The following is a 12340-nucleotide window of genomic DNA, read 5'->3' on the forward strand; positions in this document are numbered from 1 at the left end:
GTATGTTACTAAACCCATTTTCTACTTTTTTTTTTTTTTTTTTATATCTATGAAGACGAGAGCTAGCGAATCATGATGATTGCAGATGAGAATGCAGTTTCCTTTCTGCCGAAATTAGCCGGAAGGGAATATTATTATTCCATTCCATTTCTTCAAACGATCCAGGAAATACCCATAACTCTCGAGCATTTCCCAAAGGCATACGCATTTCTTGGATACGAACTCTTAAATATTCAAGATGTAGCTACGGATGGTATTAGTGGTAAGTAACCCTAAATACATGCTATACATCATGAAAGAAGCTATTTTCTGATAATCATCACGATATCTACTGCGTGTGTCTGAAGTCTTTTTGCCCGTTACGAATATAAACAGCAGTTTTGCGAGGAAAAACAAATATTCTAAAAAAAAAAAAAAAAAACACTTGACAAACTACAGTTATTATATTTAGTACCAGTATTATTTGATGCTTGGAAAAGTGACTTTTCCATGCGTAAACCCAGACCAAAGGAATCTCCAAACCGCATCCAGAAATCCTCAAAAGCAGACCGACAGCATGTTGAACCAAGAGAGGCTGCGGGCAAAGACTCGTATTGCAGTCGCAGATACAATCACGCCGGCCGATTCCCCCGTCAGGCTCATCCTGAATGAGGCGACCTCTGGAGACTCTGTCAATTGGCATGTCTGCAGAGATCCTGCCCGCGTGATAAAGTAGTCACTCTGATGTTGTGCACAACACTTGAAAACGCTAATTACAGAACCAATCAATCCCTGAGCGGGGAGTCAGACCTGCTGGCTGTGGGACTGTCAAGTACGGTTACCTTCTCTCTCTCTCTCTTGCTCTCTCTCGCCCTCCATGTGTCCCATTTATCTGCTTCCTTCTTCTTCCCACACAGATAGTCCCTTGAAATCCTTGCCCCCTTCTTCCTTATCTCAGGATGATCTCTTACCGTGTCAACTCCTTTGCCGCAGCTCCACCACCGCGGTGCTTTCACTTCTGACGGTACAAAGGCTTAAACCCCCATTATCTGTTATTTTGATGCTGTTTTCACAGTGGCCATTTTGAACGAGTACATAGCAGAACAGATGAGCAGTGAGCAAGACTACACAGCATATAAAAAAAAAGAAGAATCGGGTTCCATTTGTTGAAGGAATTTTGATGCGAATGTGGCTATAGAATGTGGCTATACTGTACATCCAGATAAAGTCATTGATTATCACTGTGTACGTCACAGATCAATGGTACCGCCCATCAAATCGATGGACAAACAAACACTTTTGCTCACAGTTTGGCCTTGCAATTGTGAAGGTCTGCGCTCTCTTGTTCTTCAGAATCTGGTTGTTAAAGCATTGCTACAAAATGTTTTTTATCGTGGTCACTTGATGAGTTTGGTGACTTTCTAAGATTTACAACATCCAGTAAGACTTATATTCATCTGATATACTGTCGGTTCTGCTGTTTTAGTTCGTAAAAAAAATCTAATGGGGTTAGGAGTACAGTGCGGTCCTGTATACTTGTGGTTTTACACCTGCGGCTTAACCTATTCACTGATTGGAGATGGAGACAACCCCGGAAACGCTCAATGGCAGTTTATCTCCACTTATTCAAGAATTTTAGGAGCATCAATTATCCACAGATTTTCGCATTAAAGTCAACAAAGGCCCAATTGTCTGACGTCTCTAAAAGATTACTCTGAGCGATTAGACATACATACTGCCACTCACAAAATGTTTATTAGTTTATTTTTTTTAGATTAGTCTAATTCACTCATCCATCTCTTGTACCAACACATGCAAAAGAGGCCATTACAGTATGCACATGCAACATCGCATTGCCAGAAGAAGCTTTCTCTCTTGCACACCCCATTTTTATACAGCCGAGGAGGATTCTCCTCAGCATCGTGACTGCCGTGGCAAATGTTTTGACACTTATAAAATTCTCACCTGGGCATCCACGGCAATCACAGTCTATCACGTTTGCCCGGCCCGTGCGCCCGCGTTCTCTCACGACCGTCCCATTTTGTTCACGGTGGCCTGAATCAAGGCTGGCGTGAACCGTGTAAATGTGGACGAAGCACACATGGTGATTTATTTATTTATTTTCCTCATCATGTGTTGGGTCTCTCTTATGTTAAAAAAAAATCAATAAAAAAAATTTGGTATGTGTGCCCGGCTTAGTTGGGTAATCGACTCGAGGTTTTTATTTGTTCAATCGGATGTCGTACCTGACTAGATGAGACGCTGCGTCTATTAGCAAGAGACTATTTGAGGAAATATGGTATATCTGTTCAGGTTTGCTCTTGGTGCAACAGCAGAACACCATTTTATAAATGAAGCATAGCACTGATTAGAGCGAGGGCAACTATTAGAGAATATACTGTATTTCTAAAGCCTGTAATCTATACAACTTCATCACGTCAGCCATCAAGTTCCCTGGCTTCCAATCCGCTGCAGCATTTTCTTTGCAAAAGCTTTTTGAAGTATAGCACAAGCCAGCAGCAAAGCCAACAGGTCATCCATCAGAGCCCACTTCCATCTTCATCCCTGCCCGGGGGGTGTGGCCGCACATAGCCCGCTCGCCGGCCTGCCCCTCGCAACACTTTACAGCTCCCCATACGACCCCCCCCTCCCCAAATCGTCAGGTCATATATCGGCACGCCGGTGAAGTCGTCAATATTTATGTGACAAATTCGAATTGTGCGCTGGTGCCCCCGGAGGCCTTTGCAGCTCTATTTCGCCGCCCATTTCTTATCGACTTGTAAAGAATGCGCTGCAGATGCATTGCTGCTCGCAGCGGCCTTTTGATGAATTTGAAGATTTACAGGCTTCATTTTTGTCCAAAACACAAAGCGCATTGCTGTCTGTCGAACGGATGTGGCGCAATATGTGCGCCGCGATAACTGAGAACACTTTTATTATTATTACTTTGTTTGAGTTATCGTTCCTCCCTGAATTGCAACCGCCTTTTAATATTTGCCTGGAGATTATCTAGGAAAAGCTGTGCAGACTTTTTTTTTTTTTTTTTTTACCCCCCTCAAATGCTAATCTACCCACTCTCTTTGATATGTGCATTCATTGGTGCATTTTTTTAAACATTTTTTAATAAGATAAAGGAGAAGGAGGGGGGGGGGGGGGGAAGTCAACCCTAACCAATGAGATAACACAGAGGCCAGGGGCATCTTTTCCAAAATATTGCAACGTTGTAATTGCACATTTGAATACGCAATGTAATAAGCAATTTCCTCACTGGTCAGCAGAACAGAGATGCGCCACTGCTGTAGACCAAACATTTCATTTTTGTGACATGGCCAAGTCGGTCCTTCGTCATTATTTGTCCCATTTCCCCCTTTTCTTGCGGCACACAGGAGGCGAGGCTACGGCAGGCAGGTGAGTAGGCGCATGTTGTGATGTAGACACGTTTCATCCCATTATTCTTATCTGCACCTCATTAGATGGAAAATGTTGAACACGCACAAGACGGGCTGCTTTAGATGGAATTTAGAGATTTTTGATTGATGCGGCAATCCTGTCAAAATTCAGATGAGCGCTACTTTAGTTTTGTTCTCTTTTTGAATCTAATTAGGCACCAAATACTGACAATTACTTATGTTAAAGTCTTTCCGGTGTGTCTTGCAAATAAGCTACAAAATACAGCACAACCTCTGAGGTTGAAGACAATCTGTTCTAGAACACTATCACATTATTTTGAAACATACCAGTACTCATGGAAATAATCATGGTAAAACTTTCCCCATCATAAAACCTTTATTAACATTCACAACATTGTTTTTAACTGTAATATGCTATAAGTGTCAAAACGAGGTAACCACTGTCATATCGAAACGTAAAACCATTGAATGTTTGTTTAAAGAGAAAAAAATCGTATTCGTCAAGCATGTGTAAAAAGAAGTTAACGATTGTAAAACATGTCCATTAAGTGTCACAAAAAGCCCCCCCAAAGAAGCAAAATATACCCTTAAATTGGTATTTGATGCAGAGATATTCTAGAGATGGTGGTTCAGACTCCACTTATGTGTGAGGTTTAAAGTCGGGAATCATTTAAGAAATGAAAAAAGGATCGAAAATTTTTATCGAACCCCAAAGTGCTTGAATTTTAGAGCAATCAAGTTTACAGGTTCCCATGCAGAAAGGTTTTATGGAAATCAGTTAAGTAATAAACACACACATTGCCGCTAATAAAATGCATGTACATGTGTATCCAAATTTCTGTTGCTTTCTCTCTAGAATGAATGTAAAAAAAAAAAGCATGATAATCACTTCTCATTGGACAGCAACATAAACGCTGAACGAAAATTATTTTCACTTTTTATGAAGAGTCTGTGCTTCTCATTCAACATTTTACCATTGTCATTAAATCTACAGCTAAATGATATCACGTTCCATTTCAACTTGTTCGTTATTATAATTTAACTTACAAATTGACCGCAACGCTAACAAAAGTACTCAATCTCTGTACTTAAGAAGTACAGACAATTTTGTAAAAAAAATAAATTGTGGTAAAAGAAGAAATACCCTTTCAACTCCTTTACTTCAGAAAAAGTAAAAAAGTAGACTGAAATGTACTTAAGTACAAAAGTCATATTTTCTTTTACCATCAATTACAACCCCAATTCCAATGAAGTTGGGACGTTGTGTTAAACATAAATAAAAACAGAATACAATGATTGGCAAATCATGTTCGACCTATATTTAATTGAATACACTACAAAGACAAGATATTTAATGTTCGAACTGCTAAACTTTATTGTTTTTAGCAAATAATCATTAACTTAGAATTTTATGGCTGCAACACGTTCCAAAAAAGCTGGGACAGAGTCATGTTTACCACTGTGTTACATCACCTTTTCTTTTAACAACATTCAATAAACGTTTGGGAACTGAGGACACTAATTGTTGAAGCTTTGTAGGTGGAATTCTTGATGTACAACTTCAGCTGTTCAACAGTCCGGGGTCTCCGTTGTCGTGTTTTACGCTTCATAATTCGCCACACATTTTCAATGGGAGACAGGTCTGGACTGCAGGCAGGCCAGTCTCGCACCCGTACTCTTTTACTACGAAGCCACGCTGTTGTAACACATGCAGAATGTGGTTTGGCATTGTCTTGCTGAAATAAGCAGGGGCGTCCATGAAAAAGACGTTGCTTGGATGGCAGCATATGTTCCTCCAAAACCTGTATGTACCTTTCAGCATTAATGGTGCCTTCACAGATGTGTAAGTTACCCATGCCATTGGCACGAACACAGCCGCATACCATCACAGATGCTGGCTTTTGAACTTTGCGTCCATAACAGTCCGGATGGTTCTTTTCCTCTTTGGCTCGGAAGACACGACGTCCACAATTTCCAAAAACAATTTGAAATGTGGACTCGTCGGACCACAGAACACTTTTCCACTTTGCATCAGTCCATCTTAGATGAGCTCGGACCCAGAGAAGCCGGCAGCATTTCTGGGTATTGTTGATAAATGGATTTTGGTTTGCATCGTAGAGTTTCAAGTTGCACTTACGAATTTAGCGCCAAACTGTATTTACTGCCATTGGTTTTCTGAAGTGTTCCTGAGCCCATGTGATGATATCCTCTACACATTGATGTCGGTTTTTGATGCAGTGCCGCCTGAGGGATCGAAGGTCACGGGCCTTCCATGTTGATTTTCGGCCTTGCCGCTTACATGCAGTGATTTCTCCAGATTCTCTGAACCTTTTGATGATATTATGGACCCTAGATGATGAAATCCCTAAATTCCTTGCAATTATATGTTGAGGAACATTGTCCTTAAACTGTTCGACTATTTTCTCACGCACTTGTTCACAAAGAGGTGAACCTCGCCCCATCTTTGCTTGTAAATGACTGAGCAATTCAGGGAGGCTCCTTTTCTACCCAATCATGGCACCCACCTGTTCCCAATTAGCCTGTTCACCTGCGGGATGTTCCAAACAGGTGTTTGATGAGCATTCCTCAACTTTCTCAGTCAGCTGTCCCAGCTTTCTTTGGAGCGTGTTGCAGCCACAAAATTCTAAGTTAATGATTATTTGCTAAAAACAATAAAGTTGATCAGTTGGAACATTAAATATCTTGTCTTTGTAGTGTATTCAATTAAATATAGGTTGAACATGATTTGCAAATCATTGTATTATTTTTTTGTTTGTTTAACACAACGTCCCAACTTCATTGGAATTGGGGTTGTATATACAATACCCGATTTGATAATTGGACACAACAACAAAAAAACTACACAAAATGTTTTTTTCTTTTATTAACTTGCATAGCGCTCCTACTGAGAAGAAGGAAAAATAAAACACTGGCCACAGCTTTCCTGCAAACTCAATTCTGGATATAAAAATGATAAATCATCTTATGATAACAACTGAATAAAAATATGCCTCATCTTTATGCATTTTTTTCAGATTAGACAAAAACAATTTTTTAAATGACAAGCTGGTAGTTTTTGGCCTGCCACAATACGCATACACCACAAATCATTCTTGTAGCCGACGGCATCAAAAAATTACCTGATTGAAGACCATGGATGGGGACTATCGAATCACCAATTTCCCTGTTTTTGTTTTTTTACAGTTAATGAATATCTCACCCACGATTGACCTTACCTCTATTTACAGTACATCATATTTTACTTCGTGATGTCATCCATGGAAGTTGAATAAACTAACGAGCTTATTTTTGAAAAAGTCAGGAGTAGAAAGTGCAGATATCCTTTTTTAAATTTATGGAGTTAAAGTAAAAAAACAAATAAAAATGCCCTAAAAAATAAATCCTCAGGTGAAGTACAGATACATATATATTAAAGATCTTGACCAGTGATTGAATCTACTTAATTGTAGTAACAAATTTCTACTTGATTTCCAACTTTTAACTGATAATGAAAAATCATTATCACGTAGGCCATCTGGTTCACCAATCTGAACTCGTGCCTTATTTTCTCTGTTGATTTCTTAACTCATCCTCGGTCTCCCTCATTTTTTCATCCCTATACATTATAACAAAGAGGTTGCAGTTAACAAGTGAGGTCTTGTTTTTCCCGCTTTAAACGTTGAACTCTTCTTTGTCTCTCTCCCGGCAATCTCGTCCTTCCTTCCGTCCCCTTCTGCTTCTTCTTCCTCCTCTGCACTAATCACTGGCAGCATCAGCAACTGCTGAGACCGTCTCTGCTGAGACCCGAGGTAGAAAAGCTGCATTCCCCATCCCCCATCCTTAACTTGCCCAGTTGTTACTTCAATCTGCTCTGTCTGCATCTTGTGCGCCGCTCCTTCCTCTGCTCCTCTTCCTCACACTCTGGAATTTATCATCGTCTCCCTCAAACACAGGAACTCTCCATGGAGTCCGGCATCGACCCTGGCCAAGAATACTACGCGCAGGACTACTATAATTATGATCAAGGGTGAGCATGCAAACGTGCTGGTCGTTTCATTTCTCAGCGCAAATGGAACTGATCATTGTAACCAAACTAATCAGGGCTTAACTTGGAGGGCACGTAGTGATTAAGTAAGAAGTGAAAAGTGAGAAACTGACCTTGAAAAGAATTGCAGACGATAATGCGTAACCGCTCAGCAGTCACAAACTATTAGTGAGGAAAATCCCTTGTAAATTGCAACCAATAGAGCATTGACCTTGGTTAAGGCTCTTTCTCCAACAAGTGCACGTATTTCAATATATACCATATTTATGTGTTTCACATTGCTGAAAGATTAAAAAAAAAAAAAAAAAAAGTGACTCGTTCAAAGGCGTCCAGGTCGCTAATTTTTCATGGCTAATGAGTGTAGCATCAGTGGGACTAGATACCTTTTGACCTGTATTTACTTGCGGGGCACACTTCGACGTTTTAAGCTTTTTAATCCGACAGTCCAAGTCCTCGGAGTCACTGCCACTTATTCGGTCGGTGACGTTTGTGAGTTTGAAGTCTTACTTCAACTAATTAAGGACTAATTACCAAACGAAGGATGATAAATATGTTGTGCTGTATGTTCACGTACACATTTTCATGTTGGGTCATGTTTTGCACATTGCTAAGAGAAGGCAGATTTAAATCTCTTCTGCTTCCATTAAGATAAAAACTCCCACAAACAATTATCTGAAAAAAGGCCAAATAAAAGAACTGCAACACGACGCATGGGATTAAAGACGTACTGTGTGGTTTTCTTCCCGAAGCGGTTAAAAGGTATTAGCTAATAGGTATTAATTTACCGCCACACAGGGTTCCCACTTGACCGTGTTTGCATTCTTGTGATTTATTTGATTCCTGTTACAACCCTAAGCAAATGTGTTTCAGCCTCTGCAAGAATATCTTGTAAAAAGCTCGAGGTTCATTGGACAAAATGATGCATGTATTTCCTGTTTTGTGTCAATCTGTTTCGAAGGTACGACCTCCCTCAGTATGGCAGTCGGAGGAGGTTGATCACTCCGAAGTATGATGAATATGGAGAGGTGATTATGGAAGATGACGGTTATTACTACAGTCCGCATGGCCTTGAGGTACCACCTTTCCTTAAATGTGTATTTCATGCTCTTCGTGATCATAAAAATGTCAAGTATTGCCTTAATACATTGTGTCTAATTTATTATTAAATGAGCAGCCTCCACGCGCTCTATGGCAGTCCAGCATTATGGCGTAATCAGCACCAAAGGATACTGAATGAATTGAATATCACTGTCTTAGGGGCGAGGCCGAGGCAGGGGCCGTGGCGGTGTGAGGGGCCGAGGTCCACCAAAGAGGGTTGCGTTTAGGGACGACGAGAGAATCGAGCAGGCAGAACCAGAAGCGGACGCTGAGCCCTCCAAGGCTGCCAAGAAGCTCAAATCTGTCATCAAACTCAGCAAACTCCTTGCAGCCGCCAAGAGAGGAGAGCAGGCGTCTGCTGCCGCTGGCCCGTCTCCATGGAAGAAAGCCAAAATGTTCAAGATGTTCGGCGTGAAGAAAAAAGATAAGAATTATGCCAAACTGATGTCGGCCCGCCGTATTGACAGTCTGGAGAGTCTGAGTGATGGGCCGTCGTCTGCGGGACCCATCGACAACAAGGCGAGCACTCGCAGCCAGATTGGCAAAGTTTTGAAGAAAATCAACATCGGCAAGAAGTTGCAGGCCCGGCGAAAGTCGCAGAGTAGTATGAGCGTCACTGGCAGCGAGAGGGATGAAGAGGCCTCACAAGTGACCAGTGAAGAGGAGAAGAAATCCAAAGTGTCCATTAGTGTGACGGAAAGTGAGCCAGAAGCAGGTGTAAGTGGAAGCAGTCAGGAGAAAGGCTCAGATGATGAGTCCTCAGAGAAAAGCAGTGTGGACAGAGAGTACTTGAAGGTGGATTTAGATCGGGATGATGCCAACGAAAGCACTGTGGACTCTGAAGAAGAGCCTGATCAAGATCCAGGAGATTCGGATGAAGAAAGCAAGTCTGAAGGGGAAAAAACTGAAAAGGAATCTGTCAGTGAGAAAGAATCTGGTACCGAAAGAGAGTCAGAATCTGAAAAGCCATCAGGGACTGAGAAAGAGTCTGAAACCGAGAAAGATTCAGAATCAGAACAAGAGTCGGAAACAGAGGAAGACTCAGAGTCTGAATCCACCAAAGCATCTGATTCAGAGAAAGGAACACTGACAGTAAGAGAGAGCGGCTCAGGATCAGATGAAGAATCGGAGGAGGAAAAAGCTTCAGGAACCGTGAAAGACAGTGGATCTTCTGCCCACTCATCCATGAGAACATCAGCTACTGAGGCTAGCAAGGCGAGTGGTGACAGTGGGAGTGTTAGTGGGAGTAGACGAGGCAGTGGTAGTGTAAGTGGAAGTGGCAGCGATAGCAGGTATGAGAGTGGTAGCAGGACTGTGAGCGGTAGTGGAAGCACAAGTCGAACTGCAAGCACCAGCAAATCCGCATCATTATCTGGCTCAAGTGTGAGGTCATCGCAAAAGACTAAAACGTCAGGAAGCACGATAATATCTGAGAAGTCCAGCGAGGAGCTCAGTGAGGCTGAATCAGGAACAGGAACAGTTAGTGAGGTCGTCTCAGGGTCAGGCAGTGAAGGCTCTTGGTCTAAAGGGTCCGGCCAGAGGAAAATGTCTGCTTCAGACTCCATCGGAGAGTCGGCCAGCGGCAGTCAGGTGACCGGGGAGAGTTCCTTGGGTAGCAGGAGATGTTCCTCAAGTACCGCATCCACCAGCGGCAGCCTGCGCTCCCGAAAGTCCATCCTCACACACGGATCTGAGGGCACAATCACAGAGGAGAGTGAAGAAGAAGCATCGGCATCGGAGACCGCTGATGAAAGCAAAGAGTCGGCCAGTGATGCGAGCGATGACGCAGCATCCAGAAGGTCCAGTGTGGTGTCCGGAGGCCCCGGGCCATCCGCCCCTTACACCGGTCACCAATATCCCTCTGACATCCGCAGCCTCAGTGGCACTTCTGAAGAGACGTACGGAGGATTGTCACCAATTGCTGAGGTTGACGAAGACGCCATCTCCACTGAGAAATCTTCAGCCAGCGGCTCCGGTTCCGAGGCCGGTAAAGGCACGGCAGAAACCGAGGCAAGATCAGCTGCCGATTCCGATTCGGAGGGGAATCTAACAGCCTTCTAGAAACCAATAGTGTCACTGTGAAGTAAGAGAACATCAACGGTCTCTGCATGGGAGTGAACACATGAGTGCTTTCTTCTCCTGTCGTCCACTGAAGCTCACTTAACCTGTGCCACTTTTTTCCAGCAATAGCAACTTTTCCCACCTACTTATTTTCCCCTCTCTGAGTGCACATTTATACCTCTTCTTGATCTTGTGATTGATGATTGTTTGATTGCTGACAATCAAGGATTATTCTTGGGATCGGTATTAAAACTATTATACACCTCATCTTTTAAAGCGCAAGCTCAACAGATTCAAATGCCATCAGAGAACAAAACTGTTCTTGTGGGAGCGGTTAATTATGACTTTTCTCAGCCATAACACTTATCAGTTCTAAAAAATTGGACTATAAGAAGGTCCATGGTTATGGTGGTGATGATGCAAAGACATTGCCAAGTCTTTACCAATCAGATAACCTACTGCTCATTCCTGAACACAGCCAGTATGGGCCATCACTGCATGGTACTACTGATTGCTACGACGTGTTAACCACTGTTCATTTTTTTTACTTTTGCATTTTAGCTCAGTGACAGCATCTCTCAACATTCATCCTTAATTCATACAATTCACAGCAATTTCTTGTTCTGCAATATTCTGCATGCTGCGGTGTTGGCAGTGTGGGGTGTGTAGTTTTATCTTGGTGTATCCCCCTCGACGTGTCTCCTCTGTCTGGTAAAACTGCCTGAAACCTCCGATGAAACTGAGCCGTGTTCTTCTTCTCAGCTGGGGAGAAAGAAGCGGATGAAATTGGCGGTCGATCGAGAAAACGAGACCACCTCCACCGGAGAGGAGAGCTCCGCCGAGACGCAAAGGAGCCGACCTCCCAGCGTCCATAGCAACATTAACGGGAACATCTACCTCGCCCAGAACGGCACTATTGTTCGAACCCGACGGACGCCCCACCCTAACAACCGAAAGGTGGGTTCCCACTTTAAAAAGCTAGACAAGCTGGGGGTGACTCACGAAGAGCCGTCGCCCATCATTGGCATCGACGGCATTGACGGCAACACGGAGAACGGGACGGGTTCGTGTGTTCCCCCCGATGCGGACAGCGACCTTAACACCCGGGCTTCTTGCAGCACCCTGGGCTTTAGCCTGAACGGTCTTAAAAGCTCCGGCTCCAAAATCAGTATCGCAAAATCCTCACTCGGCAGAAACAGCGGCGGTCCCTGCGCCGACGAGGAGCTGGAGACTTCGGTGGATGACCGCAAGGACAGCGGGGAGACGCTGCCGGTCCACAGCGATCACGCCGTATCGGACGAGGAGGAGTTGTGGATGGGACCTTGGAACAACTTGCACATACCAATGACCAAACTCTGACTCATCAGCCTCAACGTTTACTTGCCTTTCATGTGTGATTTTTGGTTTGATTTGCACAAATAATTGTGTGCCTTTACTGTAAAATCTCTCGATTTTTAATTTGTATTGATTCGATGCCGAATCAACAAAGAGCTGCAAGGCAATGAGGCCGCCTCAGCGGACCGTAATTCACCTTTTTAATATTTTAATCTCTGCTGAGCACAGATGATTCGCCTTTTTCATTGAGTGATTGTTTTTCTTTTCTTTTTTTATTTCATCACATCAATCACTGGTAAAGATCTTTAATATATTAACAGATGGCGATGAAAGAAATTATAAAAATGTGATCACAGTCTGTGATGAAGTAGTGCTTATTTTCAATAATTATTTTAGAAGGCATTTATTGAGA

The 12340-nt window shown here is 42.9% G+C and overlaps 1 protein-coding gene across 1 annotated transcript in view; it reads left to right on the top strand.

Annotated features, from left to right (window-relative positions):
* The window catches only part of LOC133409479 (protocadherin-15-like), a 220203-nt gene extending 208763 nt beyond the window's left edge, over positions 1-11440 (top strand). The window contains exons 35-40 of the mRNA XM_061689538.1: positions 3366-3387; positions 7160-7198; positions 7343-7416; positions 8393-8507; positions 8692-10615; positions 11356-11440. Of these exons, the coding sequence (XP_061545522.1) occupies positions 3366-3387; positions 7160-7198; positions 7343-7416; positions 8393-8507; positions 8692-10593 (2152 nt within the window). The 3' untranslated portion in view covers positions 10594-10615; positions 11356-11440. The remainder of the gene's footprint in view (positions 1-3365; positions 3388-7159; positions 7199-7342; positions 7417-8392; positions 8508-8691; positions 10616-11355) is intronic.
* Positions 11441-12340: the final 900 nt, after the last annotated feature.

This window comes from Phycodurus eques, chromosome 11, assembly GCF_024500275.1.
Source record: "Phycodurus eques isolate BA_2022a chromosome 11, UOR_Pequ_1.1, whole genome shotgun sequence".
NCBI lineage: Eukaryota > Metazoa > Chordata > Actinopteri > Syngnathiformes > Syngnathidae > Phycodurus > Phycodurus eques.